A 26,606-nucleotide genomic window follows, 5' to 3' on the forward strand; every position below is an offset into this window, starting at 1 on the left:
TGTTCACTACTTGACTTTTGGCTGATTCTTTTTCATTAAACAAAATCGAAACAGGATTATTGTGCTATGGTGGCTAATTAGTCTACAATGTTTAATTACAACAAAAGATTTTTTTTTTTTTTAAGCTGTCGGGTGGGTTGTGCTGAGGACAGTGGATTTAGTGCCTGATTGCATTCACCTTGTAGACTCACACTGTCTGTTCTATCAGGGTGGCCATTGACCGGAAGGAAAATTAAAGGATCCGTATTAAGAAGTTTTTCCATAATTTATATCAGTGCATTGATAGAACCCCCCCCCCCCCCCCCCCCCCAAAAAAAAAAAAAAAAAAAAAAAAAAACAAAAAAAAAAAAACTATTTTTGTGGGCAGCACACCATTGTGGGACGGAACACAGCCGACTCCAGCCAATCGCGGCGGCTCCCCTCATTCCCATTAAAATTAAAGGCAGTGGAAGTGCGCAAAGTGACATTCTGATTAATAATACATTTGTGTAATATGAGTTATGCAGCAAAATCCAGCCATTTTTATCCATCCATTTTGCCACTTGCTGTCGACTTAAGATGGCATCACAGTTGCTCAGGGCTCAGGCAACGACCAATCACAGCTCACAGTTTTTTGAAGCTGAGCTCTGATTGGTTGATACCTGAGACCTGAGCAACTCTGTCATTTACACTCGACAGCAAGTGGCAAAATAAATGGCCGCCTTCTGATATTGATAAAAACTGTTGGATTTTTCTTCTTAACTCATATTCCACTAATGCAATCTTAACCAGAAATACCATATTTAGACTAGTGGGGCTGCATAGAACATATTATTGTAAAAAAAAAAAAAAAAAAAGTTCCCATTAACTCATTTGCTTCCAAAAAAACGTATAAATATGTTCTATTTTAAATTTATTAAGTGTCCCAAAGATTTATACGTTTTGTATGTTTGGTTTTTTTTTATGCTAGAGCATACAGAAGATTTTTATGCAGCCTCTCAACTGCAGAGAATGGGTGAAAAAAATTGTCTTAATTATGAAAAACGACCAGCAGGTGGCAGCAGAGTATAATAGATTAACTAGGACCATGATGAAAACAAGCTGTTTCCGCACAATTCTAAGCAGATTTGTAAATAATGATGAAACTTAGCTATATTCTAATGCTAACTGCTGCAAAACGGAAACTGATAGTAATGTCCTTTTTTTCCTCATGAGAGAAGAGACTTTAACCTTTCTTTTGCTAGGTTCCATGTTTTTATAGCAGCAGAACACAATATTCTGTGGCCCTTGCAAAATCAGTCACAATCCAGTAAAACAGCTGGGAGCAAGAGGGGTTTCTTCAGTGAAAATGGCTGTGAGTCAAAGAGTTAAGAGCGAAATACGATGACATGCACCAAACACGTCCACAGAGCGCCAAATCTCGCTTACTCCGCCTCAATCAAATCCATCAAAATTGCAATACACCAACTGCGCCACCTTTTAGACCTGCTTTTTGCGAGTCTAAACTTGAGTATTCGTTTTGTCACCAACTTGCAAGATGCACCGGGGGACACGGCAGCTCCGTCCACTGGAACGCCCAGCCAGGTGTAGTGTGTCTACCAAATTCATGAAAACAAACAAACACGAAGACTTAACACAATAATTTCTGAATGTGAAAGATTGATTGAATCAACCCCCCCCCAATCCCCTGAAGGTACCTCATTAGTATGTTGACACTTCTGCAAATGAAGTATTTTTTTTTTCTTTGTTCTTGTATTAGCCGTACAATCAGAGAAACGTGTAAAAGCAGCGTGGAGGCTCACTTGAAGGAGACTGAGAACAATATCCCTCGCAGCCAGGCAGGTACAATTCATCACTCATTCATGAGACCATTTTCTTTTATGAAAAAATTACCCCGGGAGGGCTTTCAGGTATCTTCAAGCGACCGATTTTCCCATGCAGCCGCATGTATTTTAGTGAAAGTCTCGTTGAAAAATGCATGAGCCCATTAGGAACATTCCTGATAAATATTGAAGCATTCTCTGACCTCGCCGGTCTGGCAACCAGGTCAAGGCGGTTGAAAAGTAATTAGGTTGACATGCCCATTTGACATCGATATTCAACTTAAAAAAATGTGAAAAAGCAATTCAATCTAAAAAAACAGGTGGAGGCCACCCCGGTGGGGATTTAATGAGATTTCTTATGAAAAGATAACATAAGTGTAAAACAGACTGGCCAAAACGTTTCTGTATAATTAATCAGATATTCCTTTTTATAATACAGATTTAATGAATCACTCATTTGTTAAAAAAAAATATTAAATTATGAAAAAAGAAAGAAAAAGCTCACCCGTGACCCTCAACAGGATAAACTGTATAGAAAATGGATGAAGGGTTTTATACACCAGCATTGATTATTATTATTTATTTATTTTATTTTTTTATTATTTCCTTCTAAATTCTCACAAAATCAAATCATAACGTTTAACATGATTTCCAACCTTCCACGATGGCCACAAGGCCACAGTCATCCTCGCCGCAGGTTCATTTCTCCATTTTATTACCATGAGTCAATATCTGCAGGTAAAGAGCCCCACATCTCAATTGTTATTCACGCATCACATCCCCACTTCCTGTTGCTCTGACGCAGATCCCTCCGGCACATTCTTAGTGGCTCTTTAAGGACAAATTGGTTCTATGAAGCATGATGGAGCAGTGTGCAAGCTTTTTGAGTTATAGACTATTTGCAGCCTGGTGTCTGAAAAAATGAGAACGGAATAGGTACAACATGAAATATTGTGGGAGGGTTTTAGGACTAATCTGTTGAGATCTCATGCTTGAGGAGATGCAATATGCTTGTTTTGGGGGATTTGGGAGCAAGCCAGAATATCTTGAGAAGACCCATGTAAACATGCAAACTCCACACAGGAAGGTCTGAGCAGATATTTAGAAAGAAATGTGAGGCAGATGCAGATTATAATATAAAATGTGCAAAATGTAAAATGTCTAGGATCATATTGAAAACAAAAAACAACAACAAACAAACATTGGGGATATGCAAAACTTAGCTTAGTTGGCTAGGCTTGCTAGTGCCACAGATAGTCCTAATGAGAAGTTAACACAGGTATACTATTATTTTACAAGTACAAGTAGATTGCAGACAAAAGTATAGCTGTTGAATTTTCAACAGTGGATTTCTATGCATGTGATGGATTTTCACATTTGGGATACAGCAGCATGCTAACTTCCATTGCATAGCATTAGCAATAGGGGCTTTTCCACCGCTGGAACTTTTGGAGAACTTTTCAGTTTACCTTGGTAAAATTCAGTTTGCGCGTTTTTCCACCAACAACAATTTCCGGGGTAATTAAATTCCCCAGGAGGCATCCAAGTAGTATCTGGAGGAGGAGCGTCTTGCTGAACCAGGCAGGAACTTTGAGGGGAAGGGCTGCAATGACCACAGTTGATTGGTCAAATTTGGGTGGGGGGGTTGTTTTTACATCGGCTGGACTCAATCAAACTCGTTTGACTTCATTACCGAGAACTGTAAAACGCTGTTTAAACAGAATTCTAAATTCCCTGCTGAACTTTTACTACCAAGAACTTCCTTTACCCAGAACTCAAAGATCCTGGGCTTGTTGGTGGAAAAGCAGCTAATGACAGCATAAAACTCTTTATCTATCTATCTATCTATCTATCTATCTATCTATCTATCTATCTATCTATCTATCTATCTATCTATCTATCTATCTATCTATCTATCTAGCTAGCTAGCTTGTCTGCTACAAAACAGACAATTAGAAACGTTCCCAGGTTCTTTAGCCTCAGTAGGTTCTACTACTGTATAGGTTGACAGCTCTGCCATACGGACTTCTTCTCATCTTCAACTTTATTTATTATTTTTTTTTAACCTTGCTTGTTTACATTTCTGAACCTCACTGTGTTTCTTCTACTGCCAAAAAATGGGCATGGATGCACAAGTAACTGTTTGCAGCTGTAAGTTTAAAACTTAATTCTAAAAATTGCATTGCTTTTGTTTGTTTGTTTTAAGGACATTTATAAATGAGCCTCAAATTCAAACTTTTTTATTTTTTTTTTGTGTGTATTTCAGTGTTATGTTTTCATGGAAAACAACATTTTTGTTATATATATACAGGTATATATATATATATATATATATATTAGGGGTGGGGCGATACGTGTAAACCACGATTCGATACTGTGACGATATTTGGCTCGCCATATCAATAATATCATGATACACGATATCTACGATTTTTTATATATTATCAAAAAAATATATATATCACGCAATATATCACGATATGTGACTGAAAAAGCCAACAAATGCCCATAAAAAGGAAAATGTCTAATTATGGATTTATTCAATGCCAAAACTTTGCACAACGTACAAAGAAATATGTAGTGCCTCACTGCCTCTTAGCCTTATAACTGTAAACATGGTAAAGTGATACAAATTAAAGTATATAAAAATTTATAACATAACACTGCACAACTGGACACATTACATCGATATCTCCCATCAGTGTATCGATAATTTATTGCAACAGAGAGCGCAACAATATATGAATAATGCATTCTGTAAACGTAACAAAATAACCAAACACATTATAAAACACACAATTCTTGACAAACACAAGAAAAAAGAATGCCGTACCAAATCGAACTGTACCGCTTGGTGGAAATGAGGCCCCACAGTACTACACACTGTATATGCCGAAAGCAGACGGTCGGCGTCCTGATCCGGCTCCAATTAAGTATTGCAAATAAAAAGCCTGCCAGGAAAGGTGTTCAAGACACGGAGAAACATTCTTATTTGTCCGTTTTTGGCGATATCCACCTTTTGATTAGTCCCCCGTCGGTCGATCTGTCAGCAAGGATGCGATTTTTAAGGTAAATAGCCACATGAAGCTGCCTTTCCTGTCCAGATGGCCCTTCGTCACATGCAAGATATGTATGTTTATATAAACATTCATAAAATATTTACCCTGGTTGCACTGTAAAGCACCCCTATTATGGGAATACAGTCAAAAGTTGGTTTTATGTACTTGTTTTGGTCATTTGCCATTCTTTACACCATAGGCTAACATTGACTTCCTTGTTGTTGGCATGAATTCAACATGGGGTCCCAGGGGGGCTTTTGGACTTTGCTGGATTTTTTATTTTTTTTTGGTACCTCCACAAAATAAGAAGCAAAATTATATTTGGGCCTAATCTTGTTTTTAATGGCCGCTGGGCTATCTGGGAGGAGGAAAATACGCAACATGAATATGTTACTTTAGACGCATGGCACCGCTTGAACCGTTTGAGCGGATGAGGTTCCGGGATATTATGAAGCATGTGAGTCAGTGCCACTCCTCTTCAACGCTGCAATTTACATTTGACGATAAAAACCGCAAGCCGCAAAAAAGACTGGTTGTCCTTTGGAAACGCTCGCAGACCGCATTCTGACTTAAAGCGCCGTTTAGCTCCTAATTATACCCTCCGCCGCTCGCCAGACTGAAGCGCAGGCACAGATGGAAACAATGTGTGCGCACCAGGCCGCTGCAGCTGGGGCGCGCTGTCAAATTAAAAAGGAAGAAGGACAATTCCCATGTTATATAAGCGATTTAATACAACAAAGTACGGGTCAAGCTTTGGGAATTTAAAAGCTGCTAATGGTTATGTAACAGACAGACATGTTATTCTAATGGACCTGATCACAGTGGAGCCATGCACGAGGGTGACGGTGATAAACATGTAAATGCAGTCATGGTTGAGTGATTATGCATATATATGTGAATTATGAAGATTACCGCCTATAAATATTAGTTTACCACAAGTTTAAAGTTTAAAACCACAAGAGTATTCTTCTCTCCCCGTACAGATTTAATAAATGGTGTCGCCGTGCCAGCTTTACATGTAAATGACGCGCAGCAAGCCACTAATCCACCGAGCTAAAAATAAAACATGCGAGATGTTCATGTATGTGCCAAAAATATGTCAATTCTTTGTGTTATGACAATAAAAGAATGCATTGCAAATAATATCGTAAAATCAATCATATAAATAGAAGAATGGCAATACCAGATTGTGGGGTTTGAGTCAGAACAGAAATACGAATTTAAAACTGAAAAAAAAATATCATGCAGAGCTGCTTTGACATATGAGTGTAATTTGTTATGTGACCACGCTCATAACTCAAAACATATGACACAAACCTATATCTCACGTCATCTGTCCCCATTGAAATGAATTGAAATGACATTAATATGTTCCAGACTCACCTTAAAAAAAAGCTTTTTGTCATATGTTTGTAAGACAAATAACGCTCAGAAATATTTCACTTTATAAAATCATGCAGTAATAGTAATAGTTAAGTAGAATTAAGCAGTCTGTAAATCATGATTAATTTATTGTGCTCCGGGGGGCAGTATAATGCAATCAAGCAGACACAAAAGAAGACTTACACAACTACTGTAGTGACTGAAAGCTGATGTAATATTAGACATTTGTTTGTTTGTTTGTTTGTTTGTTTGTTTGTTTGTTTTGCAGCGGATAAACAATATGTGCCTGAGTATGTTTTTTATTGTTTTTTTTCCTTTTGGATCTTTTTTTTTTTTGTTATTTTAAAAAGTAACAAGGGAATTTGTAAAAAAAAAAATAAAATAAATAAAAATTCTTTTTTTATTTCCACTTATCTCAAAAGGGGAAGTCAACCTTAAACATTTTTTTTACAATAATATGTTATATGTGACCTCATTAGTCCAAACATGACATTATGATTAATATTACATTTGTGGAATATGAGTTATGCAGCAAAATCCAGCCATTTTCATCCATCTCAGGGGGCGGCCATTTTGCCACTTGCTGTCGACTGAAGATGACATCACAGTTTCTCAGGGCTCAGGCAACGGCCAATGGGATATATGCCACGGAAGAGGCGGGACTGTTTTTGCACATCAGTTTGTTTCCGGTTCGGTTTGCGACATGTGGGCCGCATCAAAATATTTCTGCTTCCGACTTTGTGCCCTTCGGTTGCGCGTTCGCAACCCGGACCGGAGCCAAACTGATGTCCAAAATCACTTCCCGCCTCTTCCGTGGCATATACCCCAAAAGAGCTCACCTGTTTTCTGAAGCTGAGCTGTGATTGGTTGTTACCTGAGCAACATTGATGTCATTTTCACTCGACATCAAGTGGTCGCCTTAACATAGTTGATATAAACTGCAGGATTTTGCTTTTTAGCTCATATTCCACTAATGCAATATTAACCAGAATACCATATTTAGACTAGTGGGGCTGCATTGAACACATTTTTGTCAAGAATTTTTGGATGGTTGACTGCCCCTCTTTCAAAGTCATATTTTTACATTTGTGGGCTTTTTTTTGTTTGTTTTTTTCCCCTTTCATATTGAGTTTGTTTGCTTTATTTTGGTCCAACTCAGTTTTCTACTAATATGCATCACATTTTTTTCTTTTGTGTGTTGTTTTATTTACGCTCTCTGCTTCCTTGGATGTCACAAAAAATAAATCGATCTGGCATCAATCTTCTATAATACTTTTCCTTGAACTGGAGCTTGCTGACTATTGGGCACCGGGCAGGGTACACCTTGGATTGGTCGCCAGCCAATCACCAGGGAACAATAGTCATGCTCTCATTCACACTTTTGGGCAATTTCGTGACGTTAATGAAGCCATCATGCATGTTTGAGATTTGAACCCAGAACTTCAGTAGGCTGACATGCTAACTACTCAGCTACCATGCTACCTTTTTTTTTTTCTAATCTCCTAATGATTGGCCTGCACTTTAACAATCTATTTCTGACTCGTGACGCAAGACCAGCCTTATTTCATTACAATTTATTGCAGTTTTTTGTTTGGTTTTGATCCTTTGGGGTGTTTTGTTTCACGCTGGCGGAGGAAAATGGAGGGTACAAGGCGCCAGCTTTCGCCTCTCATATTCGCTGTGGGGAAGTTCAGGAAATGACTTTGGTCAACCGCAAGTTGCTCGGGGAGGACGTATATGTATTCAAAATGCACAGCCGTCCCCAATCAGGACTCTCAGCGTCCTCACATTTCCCCTCTTGAACAGAACGTTTTCTTAGTTTGCCTCAAAATATAGTCTTATTAGTTGCACTGGGTTTATTTGCGAAAATAATTTCAGTGTTCCGTTACCAAAACGATCCAACTGCAGTGCCTCCTGTCCGGGATGGCGTGTCTAGTATACAGTAGTAATACTCACAAGTCCTAAATACACTTCTCTCAATATTGGTCTTATAGAGCGCTGCCGTTTAAGTCATCAAGCCACAGTTTGCGCACGCAGAGAAATAGAAACTTGCGGTTTGCTCAAGTGGAGTTTGTCTTCTCGCGAGCGGCTGATGAAAAAACATGTATTTACATGGCGCATTTTCATTTTGGCTCGCTGTGAAATGCACAGAAAGAATGCTGTGTTTTGAAATGAAATACAGTAAATAAGAATGTGGATGTTTCTCCCCCCCGCCAGCGGCCGTGTTGACTCTGGCGGTTTGGACGCGAGCCAGTGGAGGAGGAAGACTTAGCAGAAAATAATCAGGGCTCATTACCCAGCATCCTCTTTTCTAAACGTTACATGATACGCCGTTGTTAGCAGTTTTAACCAAAACTCGGAGTGCACAGCGTATCCCTGTGAATATTTTCATTCTCGGTCATTTTATTCTCGGGTTCGATTGCAACTGGACAGTTCTGGTTGTCGTTCATGACATTTTGCCTCTCCTCTAAGCAGGGTTTCAGTTGAACTGATCGAGCCTGCCCAGATGAGAGGTGAAATGTCTTTGAAGCACAATTGATCGATTCAATGCCCCAAGAGTTTACAGTATACAGTAGGTGCGAAAAGACTTCAAGGAGATACCCAATCACCCATTTTCCATAGCGCTTGCCCTCATTGGGTTTGCGAGTATGAGTCTATCCCAGGGTACACCATGGATTGGTTGCCAGTCAATAGCAGGGCACTACTGTATAGACCAGTTTTTCTTAACTCATTGACTGCCATTGACGGAAAAAGAAGTCAAATAATGCATTTTTGCTGGGCTGGCAGTGAATGTGTTAAAGGGATACTTTACTTATTTAGCTCATTATAGCAATACAAATTTAAAGGGGCTATCTTCCGGTTTCACTCAGGAAAATGCACTTTTTAAATACAGGATTTAAACAAATTAACGACTTTTCAATTTATAGATATGGGCTTTTCATAACGTGTGGGAGTGATTTTGTCCAAAACCCATACACCCCCAGCCTGTATTTCGCCATTTTGTGTTTGTTTTGTAAACAGCGGGACGTTTCTGTGGAAAGACAGTGTTTACACCACTCCAGCCAATCGCAGAGCGGGGGGGTGGAGAGTCGCAAACGGGGGCTGGGCGAACGTGTCAGCTGCGTGACGTCACGCCCGCGGCAATTTGAAAGCACGCACGGATTTATTTTTTTTTCGTCTTTTTGACACTTAAAACATAAAAAAAAAACAAAAAAAAAACGTATTTACATGTTATTGGGAGCAAATGAGTTAATGGGTGTATTGTCATATTACCAAAGCCATCTGCTTGTTTCCCTAAGTTGCAAATTACACACCCGCAAAGCTGTTTCCTTGCAAAAGTGAAGTGCGACATGAGGAAATTCATACCGATGATAAATGCGCACCAGTTCAGAACTAAAGAGCTCATTTGTCTCCATTCAAAATCTAACAAAGTAATCAAGGCAGTTGTCAAATCAGCACACTTTGCCCGAGGTCCTCCACTGAAGCACGCCAGTCTTTCCTCCAGGTGAAAATAGCGACCATGCCCCGAGGGCTCTCCTGTGGAATATTCTGTATTGACTCGCCCGAGCACAGTCAACAGGTAGCATCTATCCTTGTTCGCCTGCGGTTGAATGTTATTCCGCTTGCGGTTATTTACATGGGAAGCCATGAGTGTCTCCATTATGTGCAGCGTATTCAGCAACGGCAGCAGACTGGACATCTTTATTTCCAGGCCCAAAATAGCGAGGATGGCGGTTCCGACTGACGTGTTGTGGTTTTTGTGCGCTGCGGAACCCGCGCAGTAATCGCAAAATTAGGCGGTAGGTTTCACGTGCGTTCAGTTGCATTGGAAGCAATGTGTGCACAATTCTCAAGAAATAATCCTCCAATGAATTTTGGAGCTATACTGTAATAACGTGAGTAAAAAGTAGTTTAGTGTAGTTTCCGGGTCCCACATTAACAGTTGGTTCCATGGGCCGGCGCCACCGCTTGACTGAGTTGGGCCACCCCAAGTTCATTGCTGCTGGCCTGACCGGGCAACCAGTACAAAATTCATCAAATAAATGTGATGGGAAAAAAAACACATTGTTGCTTTTTTAAAATATCTAATATCAATACCCGCGACCCTTGTGCGGAGTAAGCGGTTAAGAAAATTGATGAATTAATGAATGAATGGATGGATGGATGGATGGATGGATGGATAATATTCAACAACATATTTTTTTTATGCATTCAAATTAATCAATCATCTTTGCTCGTTTTACGCATTGCACATTACATCACCCAATTTTTTTTATTTATTTTTTTGCTACGTATATATACTGTAACTATGAATTTCATTCAAGTGACAGTGCGTAGAATTTAGTGCCATCTAGTGGTGAACTAATAGAATGTAACAACCTATGTTCGAAGTATGTAAGATTTGAAGCACGCGCAACACCAATTGCTACATTTGCAAAGTTCGACACAGCCCATTTAATATAATTAGTGATCACTAGACTTACGATTATATATTTTTTTTAAATGTACGTTGGTGTGATGGAATTTTTTTTTTTTTATACATATTATTGAAATTAATAGTCTTTTTTTTCTTGAATGAATGAACATTGAAAAACTGTTTTAAAAACTACACACTGTATTGTGTTAAATCAGGGCCAACTCCGGCTCTGAAAGGGCCCCAACCCAAAAAGGCTTAATGTTGGAGTTTGAGTTTCTACAGTTAAAGTACACAATCATAACTTTGAGCTGTATGAAGCCATTCAAATACTGTATTTTCACAAGTAGCTGACTCAATTGTAGATAGGGAAGAATATTTTTTGAAATAATAACTATAACTATAATCTAAAAAAAAAACTGATATATCTGTCAACATTAGGGGCTTTTCCACCGCAGGAACTTTTGGAGAACTTTTCAGTTTACCTTCGGTTTGCGTGTTTTTCCACCGCCAACAATTTCCGGGCTAATTAAATTCCCCAGGAGGCATCCAAGTACTATCTCATCAGGAGCAAGGTCTTGCTGAGCTAGGCTGGAACTTTGACGGGGCGGGCTGCAATGACCAAAGCTGATTGGTTGGTCAAATGTGCAGGTGTGTTGTTTTTACATCAGCTGGGCTCATCAAACTCATTTGAATTTATTACCATGACCTCAAAGACGCTGTGGAGACACAATTCTAAATTCCCTGCTGAACTTTTACAACCAAGAACTCCCTTTACCCAGCTCAAAGATCATTATTTATGCAAATCTGACTGTTTTTTTTGTTTTGTTTTGTTTTTTGTTTTGCATCGTGTATTAGCCCCTAATCATGGGTCCAAAGAAAGCAAGTGCATTTTGTTTTGTTTGTTTTTTTCATATTTTTAGATAGGATATCTTCTATTAAGATAAGACAGTGTCTATTTCTACCCTTTTCTATTTATGGTAAACAGTATACAGTGCAGTTTATGGTGTAAAATAGTAAGAAAAAAAAACCTTGGAAAAGTTTTTTTTAGACTGGGAACGGATTAAAATTATTTACATTAATTATAATGGGAAAATTGTTTCGGATTTCGAACAATTTGCTTTTGGAACAGCCTTTTGGAACGGATTATGTTCGAAAACCGAGGTTTGACTGTACATAATTAAATTGTCCTATATTGGGATATATAGTTGTTGTTGTTTCTTTTTAATCTTCTACATTTATCTGTCTTTTTTTGGGGGGTTGGGAGATTTGATGTATCAAAAGTGGTAGTGGTATCTGTATTGGTGGCTACTCAAAAGTTGAGCACTCATACTGGAATCGGTCTGAAGAAAATGGTATTGAACGTCTCTACTTATCAACTCATCCTACTTATGGCTATCACTTCTTTTATTAGTTAACTACGATGAAATTAAATTGTGAACCTCTCTATGTTTTTTGTACAGTACCGAGGAGCACGGCACACGATTTTAAAGTGCTAAACAAATAAAGTTCGATTGGATTAAACATCCCAAGCCACATTGTAATTAAATGTTTGTTAATTCGTTTGACATCAACTTTGGAGACTCACTGAGGGCATGAAGTTCATTTTTCAACTGATGATGGATGTTTGCGTGCACCTCATTACCTGCTGTTTGTGTTTGTGTTATTTTCCCCGCAGCACGCCGAAATCACCTTGAGGCAAACGCATTTTCCATCACAATGGAAATATGCGCACGCCAGAAGCGCCAAGCAATGAAATTGATTTTGCTTCACAAGAATTTAGTGAATAATAGAAAATTGTGTGCTGAAAAGACTGAATTCTTCCTCAAGCCTGAGTTTCTGGTGTCACTCAAACTAGACGGGAATTTTTTTTAATTAATTTAACTGGCAAAGGTAGAAGGTATAATTCAGTATCCACTGGCCGCCATCTACAATTATTTTGCTTATTTAATGATGGTCATGCTGCTTATGGCGCATTTTCAGACTGTTAAATTTTTGTTGTAGAATCATTTGCAACAGGGCTTTATTTGTGTTATTTAGGCAGATTTTGATGATGACCAACTGCTGTTTATGTGGTGCAGTGAAATTCCAATGTTGCTATTTATTGTTCGTGCACCCACGTTATCGCAAATTTTTAGGCAAACATTTGTAATATTTTTCCAGTATACAGTCCAAATTTCAAATTGCACTGCTTTATGTAGCACTGAGGTCTACTGGAAGAGATGCAACGTAGTTAAACTTATGAAGCCTGAACCATGAAATATATGAGAGAAAATTCTGATACATTGTAAAAGAGTATTTATTGGTCCTTTTGAACAAACTTTTTTTTTTTTTTTTGGGAAAATCAACTTCCATATATGACTTTTGATTTGTGTCATATTTGATACATCCGGTCACAATGCTTTAAATTCATACATTTATAACTGTCAAAAATATGATAACAAACAGACATATGAAGCATATTAGTATTTCCAAAAATCATAAAGAACAGCTCCCACTATTAATAAGTATAGGTGTCTCTCCTTTTTTCAATTGGAGCGATCTTGCAAGGACGCTAGGATACTGCCCTCTAATGGATTATCCCTGCAATGCATGTGTCAGATCATATATGTCGGGGTTTTAATTGAAGAAAAAAAGATTATACTCGTGAAATATCCATCCATTTTCTTAACCGCTTGTTCCTCACAAGGGACGCGGGGGTGCTGGAGCCTATCCCAGCTGTTTCGGGCAGCAGGCGGGGTACACCCTGAACTGGTTGCCAGCCAATCGCAGGGCACACAGAGACCAACAACCACTCACACTCACTAGGGACAATTGGGAGCACCCAATCAAACTGCCATGCATGTCATTGGAATGTGGGAGGAGACCGGAGTACCCGGAGAAGACCCACGCGGGAACGGGGAGAACATGCAAACTCCACCCAGGAAGGACGGAGCCTAGACTTGATCTTATGTCCTCAGTACTGTGAGGCGAACGTGCTAAGCAGTCTTCCACCGTGCCGCCCACTCATGAAATAGAGGGCTCAAAATGTCTTGTATTCAATATGATGCGTTTGATGTTATCGGCTTAAACGCAATTATTATTTGTTTGTTATTTCCTCCTGTCTCGACTGGGTCTGCCACATACCCCCCTTGATAAACAGGAATATGCTATATATTGAATCTGCTTATTTATACTGCCCTCCCATTGGCAGATATAAATCCATATCACATTTTTATGCACATTTGGATGAGGCCTAATTGTCATCTGAAATTATACGATGTCAGCATGCTTCAGTCCGATGTTTTCCATGTCCTTCCTTCTTGTCACGCTGTGTTGAAATTGACTAGTTGCTTTTACGTGTTCTTGGCCTAAAAACAGACCCCAGAGGCAAACGGTGAGCTTTTCTCGGGCCCCATTAGAGACGACATGTTTCCTCTGATAGAAAACCACACTTGGCGCTACCGTGTCATGCTCAAACTCGACGTGGAAATAATTGAGTTTTTGTCCCCTGCCGTGTGTGATTAAAGGTCACGTCCACCCGGCAATATGTCCACGATACTAAAACTTTGCTCTTATGTATATGTATATATATATATATATATATATATATATATATATATATATATATATATATATATATATATATATATATATATATATATATATATATATATATATATATATATATATATATATATATTTTGCGCCAATGAAAGAGAAGATAGAAATTAAAAAAAAAAAGAAATACAGCTTTGATCTTTGCACGGGATTTGACACATGTCAAAATTTGATTTAATTGGACCTTTTATCCAGACCACCCTGTTGCAGCCCTTTACGGTACTATATATAGGTCACATGAGAAACATTTTTAGACTATTATTTGACCATTTTTCATCCAGCAAATGGTGCACTAATGAAAAAGGCTTTGTTATTTCTTTAAGAGGATTGCCAAATTAACGTCTATATATACACGCGTCTCATAATCTTTAAAGTAACATTTTCCTGTCAGCTCACCCTGTCATTTGCTGCTATATTTCTCCCCAAGATGCCAAGGAAACAGCATAAATAGTGCATGTGTCATGAAATCTCCCAAGCAACAAGTGGCATCGCAGAGATGACCAGCAAGTCACATCTGTGCACATCTCTTGAGTTGCTCCTGCCCACCAGCTTTTGTCATAGCCCCTTTGACATTATGTTAGAGTTAAAGTTACTTTAATGATACCAAGAACTGAATAAGCCTGAAAATGATTTAATATTATTGCAAGAAGGAATAGCAAAGAAAAGGCAGAGAAAATTTTCTTTTTCTGTGAAAAGCACGTCAAGCAGCACTTTCACGCTATTGTTTATTTTTTATTTTTTGCATTTATACAACTCATACAATCTAAAGAAAGAAAGAAAGATCAAACTGTTGACATTTCGCTATCTAATTTTACAAAAAAAAAAAAAAAAAAAAAAAAAAAAAAAACAAGCAGTACAAGTTAAATTTAAGTTGTCATATACAAACGTCTACAGCAGTGAATGAATTCAGCAAGTTACATATTGTTAGCTTAACTCATTCACTCCCGGCCATTTTCACTGAAGCAACCGCTTTACTGGATTTTGACTGCTTTTGCAAGGCCCACAGAGTATTGTATTCTATTGCTATAAAACATGGAATCTACCAAAGGAAAAATTAGCATCTCTTCTTTCATCAGGAAAAAAAGGTATATTTCTATCTGTTTCTGTTTTGCAGCAATTAGCATTAGAATATAGCTAAGTTTCATCCCAAATCTGTTTAAAACAGTGGGGAAAAGAGTATTTTGCAACATGGCTCTGTTTGATCTCTTATACTCTTCTGCCACCTGCTGGCTGTTTTTGTAATAACTACATTGCTTCAAGCGTTTTCCTCAGTTCCGAGGCTGCAACAAAGCCTTCTGTATGCTCTAGCATAAAAAAAAAAAACACACATTAAAAAAACGTATAAATACGTCTTTGGGAGCACATGAGTTAATAGCATAATTTCCCAAGTCATTTTTGAATGTTTTTGAATAACAATAAAAACTACAATAAGTTTAACCAAGAAGAAGAATCAAGTTGCTTTGATTCAGCCTTTGCGGAATACAATGACATGGATGACCGAGAATCTAGTACACACACATTAAAGGAGAAAAAAAATACTTTAAGCAAGTACATTGGTGTTTTTATTGGTATTTTGAATTAAAAATAACATTCAATTATGCTAAAAACAAAACAAAAAAAGCAGGCAATTATTCTATTCTATGCATACATCTATTTTCCAAACCAGTCAAGTTAAAAAAGAAAAAAAAAAAAACAGGAAAAAATAAAAGAAAGAAAATGAAAAGAAAAGAAAAATATGCATTTATATATTTATTTATTTTAATTGTATTTAATTAAAAATCATTTTTCATAAAGTAAAAATGCATTTTTCATCACACTGCCAGCAAACGATTACGGATGACATTACAGCTCAGATATGCCAATTTTGACTTGTAGTTCTTGAATTTACCATGTTTTTGTTTTTGTTTTTCTTTCCTCCCTGCAGGCCCATGCGGATGATGTACTCACCAAAGAGGAGCAGATAGCGCTGCTGTTCAAAGCCAAGCGCAAGTGCGAAGGCCTTGTCAAGTCAAGGCAAGGCAAGCTTCCCGGTGAGTAGCGTAGCCGCGCTCGCGTCTATTTAAGGCAAACGGCTGGCGCTGGCAAGTTTGCATTCAAGGCAGCCAAGCTTTAAAATAATCCTACTTAAGCAAAGTTGGACTTTATCAGGTGGCTTGTAAACAATGCAGGACAATATTGTTCTGTCTGATGTTTTTGTTAAAAAATAAAAATCAGGTGGCAGGGGAGTCCGGGTGGATGGAGATTGTTAGCATAAAAAAAAAGCTTATCTTTTGTGAACAGATGAAACATTAAAGCCGCAAAGTGCTTGCAGTGAATCCAGGTTAAATTTATTTTCTTTTTAGGAAAGTGCAACGTTAGTGGTTTGTCTTACTTGGAGAAATAAAATCAAGAAGAGAAGTGCAACAGTACTATGGAAGAGGATTAGAATTCTGACTTTAAAGTCAGAATTCTGAGAATAAAGTCAGAATTTATTAGTGCTACTATTATTCTCAGAATTCTCACTTTAATCACAGAATTCTGACTTTAAAGTGGGAATTAAGTCCGAATTCTGTGATTAACTCATTTGCTCCCAATAACGTGTAAATACGTTTTTTTTAATGTTCTAAATGTCCCAAAGACGTATTTATACGTTTATTTTTTATTTATTTTTTTTATGCTAGAGCATACAGAAGGTTTTGATGCAGCCTCTCAACTGCAAAGAACAGTTACATAAATGGTAGTTATTACACAAACGGCCAACAGGTGGCAGCAGAGCAAAGGAGATCAACCAGGACCATGTAGAAAAAAAGCTCAATTACTTACAATTTTGAATAGATTTTTGAAAACTGATGAAACTTAGCTCTCTTCTAATGCTAATTGCTGCAAAACGGAAACAGATAGAAACATACTTTTTTTTTCCTGATGAAAGAAGAGACTTTAATCTTTCTTTTGATAGGTTCCATGCCTTTATAGGAATAGAACACAATATTCTGTGGGCCTTGCAAAATCAGTCAAAATCCAGTAAACCAGCCGGGAGCGAACGGGATTGCTTCTGTGAAAATGGCTGGGAGTGAATGAGTTAAAGTGAAAATTCTGAGACTAAAGTCAGAATTCTCACTTTAAAGGGACAGCAACATGAAAAATCAACTTTTTGGAGCTTTTAGCCGTGTTAAAATGCTAATTCCGCACCAAAAACCGAAGTGGTGTTTTCCTCCATTCGCCCCTCTAAGAGAAATTCAAAGTCATTCTGCTCAACAAGCATCAGCCACTCCCAACCTGAGAAAACGAGCTGTTAGCACTCTTTGACGTCATAAGGTGCGGACCCACCCCCACACCGCATCTGCAGACTAAACGCACGCCCACTTTCTCTGAGACCTCCATGGGATAGTGACAAAAGTAGCCTTTATCAGTAGACATTCTGTCCAAATTAATTGAAAGCAATCCTTCACATTTGCAATGCCAAAGTGCAATGACAATTGGCCGTCTTAAAATCCCAGAAAAGGTTCTGGCTGACACTTATGTAAACTACAATAAAACTTTTGTGCGCTCGCCCTGTAAGCAGTAGGTACCTGGTTCGTGACCCGCTCAGTCACTCACTTTTACATTTGCTGGATGTAACTGACAAATCTGAATGATGTTGTCCAACACAATCCAGTCGTGTATTGAAGAAATGACACGTCTTGTCAAAGGATAAAAATAACTGTAATTATTATAACTTTCAAGGAATCCAAGGCTGCCCGGGTCAAACAAATCAACAGGAATTTTCTGATAACGACCATCAATTTCAGGAATAAATTAGAAAAGCCATCCATCATGTACTCTATCTGTCCATCCATCTGTACGAATGTAATAAGGCCTGAAAATGTTTTATTAGACCACCTGCCACAGAGACAATCCAACATCATCAAGTGCTTTAATGCGGACTCTTTCAATTTCAGACCATTACTCCGCTTGCAATCAATCCAACTTCGTTACCGTTGATTGGGTTTCCACGAGAGTGATTTCCTGTGGCTCCATTGACTCGGAAAAATTTCTGTCACAGACTCCCGCCGGGCCTAATGACATAAAGATAAAGACGTGTTGTTGTGTTAGGGTTGGTGGACGGGGATGTTGCAGCTAAATAGTTTCACAGGCAGTTTGGGGGTGTAAAAACCAATAAACAGCCAAAAGTAGCAGTATTGTGATGGGCTGTATGGTGCGTCAAATTAAGAGCGTATTAATCAAAGAGGCCATGCTAAAATCTTTTGTATCTGCTAAATGTTGATTTCTCGCTTCACTGTTTGATTAAAACGCTAATAGCTACAAACAATATGAAAATGTTTGCTCATCTGATCTGTTCATCTTGTAATTGCTCCAGATAGCTCTGGAATGTGTTTTTTGTTTTTTGTTTTTATTGTACAAGCACTACCATTCCTTAGCCAAGAAGTATCAGTGACTACATTTGTACTTTCTAGCCAAAAAGCATTTTATTTCAGATTCCCTCCTGCCCCCCATCGTTAATTCAGTTTTATTGGACTAATGCTGCAGTGGGAGATATCCCACTTAGAGTTTACGACGTTTGACCTGACAATGCTCCATTCAAGTATTAAAAAAAGAAAAAGAAAAAAAAGCACATGGTTGTCTAACACGATAAGTATTTGCTTTGTAATCATATAATGATGGAAATATTGTTTAGAGCGAATTTTATGAAGTTTTTCTGAGTTACTGAATAAACAGGTCTAATGAACTTATTTTAAATGTAGAGAATGGATGGATGGATGGATGGATGGATGGACGGACAGATGGCCGGACGGACGGATGGATGGATGGACGGACTTTGACCTAATACAAAGTAGTCATTGCTTAGCTAAACCCTTGGCAACAAAAGTGAGCACACCTCTATACCCTTCATCCATCCATCTGCTTAACCGCTTATTCCTCACAAGGGTCGCGGGGTGCTGGAGCACTATCCGAGCTGGCTTCAAGTAGTAGGCGGGGTACACCCTGAACTGGTTGCCAGCCAATCACAGGGCACACAACCTCTGTACCCCTATGTGAAAATACCCAAAGTGTCAATATGTGTCAACCACTCATACGTCTATTTTCCAAAGACAACCTCTGGATGTGAAGCTGAGCACGTGCACTCAAATTCCTTGGCCAACCAATGGCTAGGTTTGTTCTGTGTGGAACGTGTCCTGTTAAACCACTAGATGGTCTTGGCCACTGTGCTGCATCTAAGTTTCAGAGTCTTGGCAGTCTTCTTATAACCTCGGCATTTTTATTTTTTGGGGGGGTGGCAATTCAGACCTTTTTGCTTAGGAGTGTACTCACTTTTGTTGCCGGTGGTTTAGCTATTAACTCATTCACTCCCAGCCATTTTCACAGAAGCAACGTCCTTTGCTCCCAGCTGTTATACTGGATTTTACAAGGCCCACAGAATATTGTGTTCTATTGCTATCAAAACATGGAACCTATAAAAAGAAACATTAGAGTCTTTTCTTTCATCAGGAAAAAAATAATGATTTGTGTCTGTTTCCGTTTTGTAGCAATTAGCATTAGAATAGATAGGTTTCCTTGATATTCACATTCCAGGTGAAAACACTATCAAAAAGAGCTTGTTGCAACATAGCCCTGGCTGATCCCACTCTGCCGCCACCTGCTGGCCATTTTTTGTAGTAACTACCATTGTTTTAAGCCACCTCTTCATGTCAGAAGCTGCACCAAAGCCTTCCGTATGCTCTTGCATTAAAAAAACAAAAACAAAAAAAACGTATAAATACGTTTTTGGGAGTGAATGAGTTAATGGCTGCATTTTGAAGCAACAATAGATTTACACTGTTATATAAGCTGTGCACTGACTACTTTTCATTGTGTCAAAGTGTCATTTCTTTACGGTTGTTCCAAGAAAAGATCCAATTAAATATCTGCAGAAATGTGAGTTTTGTGAGATACTGTGTACGTATGTTTTTGGTTGACAGTCAAAAAGCTTGGCAACTTGAGGCGTAAATTGCTTTTGTGTTTCCTCTGCTTGCGGTCCGGCCAAGGGGGTGATTATTTGTATATTTATGGATGCCGGAGGAACATCAATATCCAGCAGAAACCCAACCGCGTTGTGGTTGTCTGTCCACTTGAGTGCCTGGAAGGATATTTAGGATTATCATAGCCAAACCGATATTACGTGGCCGCTTCGTTCCAAGTGAATTGCAGTCGTAGTGATTGACCGCATGTAAAAGAAACATGCAATTAAAAGTGTTTGCTTCCAGGATATGGACACAAAAGCTTTTGTTCTTCCCGTGTTGGTGTTTCCCAAGGGTGGGTTTGAGCACTTTCCAAGAATCTCCAATGAGATTGTGAAAATATGATTCCAGGCGCCAAACGACTCTTATTATGATAATGACATGTTTGTTCTCCAAGTGTATTTAAGAGCCACTGCAATGAGAGTGTGCGTGTGCCTGTGTGTGTTTGTGTGTGTTGCTCATCTGACCACCAGCCCGCTTAATCCGTTCCGACGGGTCAGTGAGACTGCGAGGCTTCATGTCACACTTCCGCACCACATTTGGACTCTTACCTCGTTTATTCGCCAGTCCAAACCAGCAGGTTTTTAAAGTATTATTCTAGGGATTTCAGGCGATGAAAATTTTTAATCAGAAGTAATCGCATGACTTCAATAGTTAACTCACGATGAATGGCAATTTTTTTTTTTTATCTGTTCTTAATTTTTCCAAAAAGTTTCATACTCTTATTGACATGAAAGTGGAAAAATGTTAAATTAATAGAAACATGGCTGCATCTTTTATTTATTGGTAGAGTAATTTCATAATAGTACATAAAATTGAGTTAAAATTAAAAAGATGTACTGTACTGTAAAAAAAAGAAGTGATATTGATTTGTGTTGAGGTCATTTTTCTGCCACTAGATGGCATAATTGCACTTGTAAGACGTTGGCGACAGCTCAGTGCATTTTTCCTTTCATTTTAAGAGGTATCGAATCTTTAACATGAAGTAACTTGTGAAATTATGCACATTTTTAAAATTGTAAAATGCAACTTGACCACAGTCTCCACAAATATATGCATTATTATTGCTAATTTTTGACATGGACATGTCCACTGCATTGCGGCTGGAATTCCCCCAGTACGGGCTTTCCAAGTAAGGGGTGGTCATTATTTAAAAAATACAAAAATAAAAAATAGTGCCTTTAAAGGAACTTTAAAATAACTCAAAATTAACACACTAATTTGTCATGTTTGGACTGATCAGACAGCACAGGCCTTTTGAAAACATATGACATGCAGTACCGCCCCTGCAATTTCGTTTATTTTGTATTTATTATTTTGTACAGATAATAAACTCTATTTTGGTCTACTGTTTATATTTGATGTAATCCCACTATCGGCCATGCGATGGCTGTACTTTATTTCCTTTGTTGTACATATTTTCAACTAAATGAATGAATTATTTCCGTTGTATATTTTAATTCCCGCGCAATAATTACGCCAATGCATTGTGGTCTATATCAACTCGGTTGAGTGAACATTCATGTTTATTGCTTTTCAGAGTGCATTGTGGGTCATTTTGAGTGCCGCACATTCTTCTTCCAGTTAAAGAAGTCGTGATTTTTTTTTTTTTTACCTGATTAGTGAAACATACACATTAGTGGATGGTTGAATACGTTGCACATGTTCCCGTTTCTGCTTGATTAAAGTTTTTTCCTTTTAATGGCCCCATTAAGGATCTCCATTTTCCAGTGTTGCGCTTGTACCAGGCAAGTCCTGTTGCTGACTTACATAAGGAGCGTTAGCACAGACTCTCTTAAATGTTAATAATCAGAAGATTTTCTAAATACTGCTAATTTTTCCTTTATGTCAAGTGAAAGAGGTGTTTAAAACAAACTATTACTGTATGGAGAAATAGAGCAGAACTGCAAGAACCAAGGCAGATGGGATCTCATTAAGACTACTCACTTTAATTCATCTGAGAGACCTGTTACATGTTTTAGTAGGTCCTGCAGTCTTGGTTAGCAAAGATGAGCTCCACAGTTAACTATAGCGGCTATGGAACTGAGATAATTGCAATTCATACCTTTTTTTTTCTGCCTCTGCCTGATGGGGAAAACAGACTATTTGATGGAGAAATTCAGTAGTGCCGTCAGAATGTTTTGAAACTCAAGCGCCCGAAGCCGGTTTCTCATTGCAACATGAAATTTAGTAGACCTGTCTCTTCAGAGTAGACACACTAAAGAAAATCTCAAGACGTCATGCCTGAAAACACACAGGAATTTGGCAATTTAAGGATTCCATTTTAATTCATTTGCATGGGTCCTTCAAAGACAAACTTTGGCAAGTTGCTACCAAATTTAAAAATGACGCTTAAGGTCTTAGAGGTCTCTAAAATTCTTCTGTCAAAGTACACAAAGACTAAAATTTTACGGCACACCGTGACGAACATAGGAGGCCTACTTGGTGTTGCTAATTTAGCGACCTGTCGCTATGATTAGCGACTATCTCTTGTTCTTTTTTACTACGTGCTTTGTACTTAGCCGTGCTGTTGGCATCAACTAGCAACAGGCAGAACAAGGTGAAATCCAATGAAAGCTTCTTGATGATCCGTGTAAGTGTGTACCATGAAGTGGTGGCAAGGCGTCGGACATGTTGGATTGTTTTTAGTAACTTTGACCAAAGTTATGTGGCGCGTTGTTGCTTTGTGGTGTGACCTTGACTGTGCGGAACACCCAAAGGATCACGGCGAGTGTGCACTTTCTCAGTCTTTTTTTGGGGTGGTGGGGAGACTTATTTCTGTATTTTTTCCTAGCTGACCACCCGCCGAGGCGCTTTAGATGTCTAGACGGCCGTTTTTGCACACAAGGTAGTCTCAGGGGCTCGAGTGGCAATCACACATATCGGTGGCTAGTAACCCCCAAGATAAACGTCTTTAATAATGTATTTAGCTACTTTAGTGGTTCTACACTATGACAAACCACTCAAACACAGTTGTTTGCACAATTAAAACACAATATTAAGGAATGACAGTAAATAACAGAATATAATTTTCATAGAGAACAACATGTTAACATCCACTGCGTAGGCCTGCTAATGAGCTAACATGCTAGCAATAGTATGCTAGCAGTGGTCAAAGTCAGGCAAAAAGTTCCACTTTAGAAACAAACCCCAAACATAACAGTACATTAACAAGATTTATTATTAATACATTTATGTTTTAAGATTTATTATTAATAAATCTTAAATGTATGCTATAATCAAACAAAATGTATTTATTTTTATAGCTGACTTAAATGGCAGCTACAACAGTGTGGCAAGTTTGAACTACGGCTTCACATAAGTTCCATCCGACTGCCTTAATGTCGTTCTAGATTTGGGAAGAGAAGGAAAAAAACACTCTCTGTATTATATCAACTTTCTTTCTCCCTCAGTATGTTCTTGTTATTTGTACTTAAAATACACCCAATTGCTAGACAAGCATCTCATTGAGGGGAAACACACTGAGGGCGAAGTGGAGGAGGACAGTGTGGTGGGATGTGGGATCGATGCCCCAGACCTCGCTTTGGGTCAAAAATAGCTGGAGCTTGTGGTCTGTGCATAGAATAACATCACTGGGGAAAACGTGGAGCAGCTGTTTTGACATCTGCAGGTCATAATTAAAATCACGCCGTGGGTGTCGGGCCCATTTGCATCACTAATACCAGACTTCCCTTTGAGTCTCGTCTTTGTTTGCGTTGTAAGTCATATGATGTCTCTATTATGTACACATATATACATGTATAAACACAGTACAATGTATCTAATTTAGGCCGATTGGTACGTAGGTGGTCCTATAGTAAGAGCTCAGGATGTGTGGTCAGGGGGTATTCTCAAGTCTGCGCTTTCATTTAGTAACAACCAGGCGTGGGTGGAGGGGGCATGGCAGGGGGGGAGGGGGTTTCGTGTCGTCAATGTGTGCCGCCGCCCCCCCTTTCTGATCTCTGATTGCAGGAACTTAATGGATGGACTGCAGAGAAAGCATACTTTTGGTTTTATCCCAAGCTGGTTATTAGTGGTCAAAGTCAGGCAGATGTTTCCAATAATGACACAACATAAATGCCAAAGCGTACGCCAGGAATCTGGGGTGGGGTGGACCGTGGAGGGGGAACGTTGTTATCAGAGGCCTGTGGTCCACCCGTCTGCTGACAATCATCTTATGGGCCTCTGGCAGTTTCGATGTTTCAGGGGTTTTTTTCTTTCGTAATGTCAACAACAACCCCAATCTTTTGTTGAACATCTGTAATAACATTTGAAAAATTGTCTCATTTATGCTTTTCACAATTTTTCAACGGATCAGCGATCGAGTTAAAAAAAAACAATAATTGATCACAGATTCAATCAGAAGATGGATTTATTTAAAAAACTTGATCACCGATTTTACATAGCTTAAAGTCTTGATCCCAATCTAGCTGCTCAGATTGGTGTAAAATCTAGTTTTATTATTATTTTATTTATTGTGAATATTTATTTATTATTTTTAAATTAAGAATCATTAAAAAAATGAATTTAGAGAAAATTGGAATTATAGTACAATTAAAATCAAAATACAGTATATTATACGATATTTTCATTTTATTTGATGATGATGATGATGATGATGATGATGATGATGATGATGATTTTTTTTGCGGGTAGTTGCTAGAAAGTATTTTCGAAAAAAAAAAAAAAATTTCAAATATATGCAGTATTTTATTTTTTGTCAATAATTACTGATCAATTTTACAAATAAAAAAATATTAATTAGAATTTAAAAATTTAGACTCATAAATATATACCATATTTTAATGTATTATCTTGCTTTTATTGTGAATAGTTTTAATTTCCCCGCGGCCCTTGTGAGGAATAAGTGGTCAAGAAAATGGACGGATGGATAGTTTTAAATTCATTTTAGAATAAAAATATTTTTTAAATATTTTTGGAGGAATACCGGTAAATATATGTATACTGTATATTATTTTATTTTTTTAATATATATATTTATTATTTATTTTATAAATAGTCATTATTTTTTACAAATAATAAACTACAAATAATATTTTTGCCTTTTAAAACCAAAATAAAAATATGAATCATTTCATTATTTGTTGTAGTCGACCCACAGATTTGCCTATTCTCAGATTTATTTATTTTTTGTCAGTGTTTTTGTTAAGTAGATTTTTTTAAATGCGTATTTTTATTTTCATAGGGAGACTCCCCGCCCCGCTTTTTAAAAAAAAGGGTGTATGCGTATGTGTGTTTCAGCGCAATTATGATGGGCCTCAATTATGCATTTTATGACATTTCCACAGTAATTGTGCTGCATAGAAAAACTGATGCTCCACACTGCATGCCGTTGACCTCATTAGGGGTTAGCTGGAGCGTATGCCAGTCGACTTTGGACGAGAATCGTGGCACACCGTGGATTGCTCGCCAGTTGTGTGTCACACTAGTTGCAATGAAGATGTGTTTGTTGCAAGCACTCATCATCCATAGAATGCCATTAATGTAAGTCTTAATTGCATCTTAATGGATGGAAAGTGGACAACAATGTGTGCTCTCTGCTAGACCCACAGTGTCATAAATGGACGCTCATTTGCACACTATGTAAAGCACATTCATGTGCCCCCTTTTTTTTTTTTTTTTTTTTTTTTTTTTTTTTAAAGACCAGTTTTCACATGAATTCACACTGCTGCTTTTGTAGAAAGCTATATAATACGTGATGCTATATTGTCTCCATAGATGGTTACTGCTCACCAGAATGGGACGGCATTGTGTGTTGGCCCGAAGCGGCTTCGGGAAAACTCGTGTCCACTTCATGTCCGGAGTACATCTACGACTTCAACCACAGAGGTAAGCCGGTAGCAGACTCAAAGTTGATTTTCTTCAACATGCCTCCAATGTTTTCAAAACATGGAATGTGTGTTTGTTAGACAACGAGCCCCCATTCCAAAGCTATCAAAACGCAAATAAGAATAGAATATGGCACACACGCTTCATTGGTAATGTAATAGTTCACATTGCTGGCTGTCATTTAAAGGGATACTTGACTCTTTGAGTCATTTTCAGCAGTAAAAAGTTAATAATTTGTCTATAATTAATGTGGTAACTTCAGTTTTTTTCATGTACAATTAATACCTTTAAAAAGTAATTGTTCTACTTGCTGTCGACTGATGATGACATCACCTGTGCTGAGGAAGTAGGTAACGGCACAGGTGATGTCATCATCAGTGGACAGCAAGTAGAAAAATTACTTTTTAAAGTAGGGGTGTGAATTGCCTAGTACCTGACGATTCGATTCGTATCACGATTCACAGGTCACGATTCGATTCGATACCGATTAATCCCGATACGAATTTACAAGTCGATTGTTGCG

The 26,606-nt window shown here is 38.1% G+C and overlaps 1 protein-coding gene across 1 annotated transcript in view; it reads left to right on the plus strand.

Annotated features, from left to right (window-relative positions):
• Positions 1 to 26,606, plus strand: part of pth1r (parathyroid hormone 1 receptor) — a 62,748-nt gene that overhangs the window by 17,272 nt on the left and 18,870 nt on the right. Inside the window, exons 2-3 of the mRNA XM_077518601.1 lie at positions 16,183 to 16,288; positions 25,973 to 26,083. Coding sequence (XP_077374727.1) covers positions 16,183 to 16,288; positions 25,973 to 26,083 — 217 coding nt within the window. The remainder of the gene's footprint in view (positions 1 to 16,182; positions 16,289 to 25,972; positions 26,084 to 26,606) is intronic.

Source organism: Festucalex cinctus, chromosome 1 (assembly GCF_051991245.1).
Source record: "Festucalex cinctus isolate MCC-2025b chromosome 1, RoL_Fcin_1.0, whole genome shotgun sequence".
In the NCBI taxonomy this organism is placed as follows: Eukaryota; Metazoa; Chordata; class Actinopteri; order Syngnathiformes; family Syngnathidae; genus Festucalex; species Festucalex cinctus.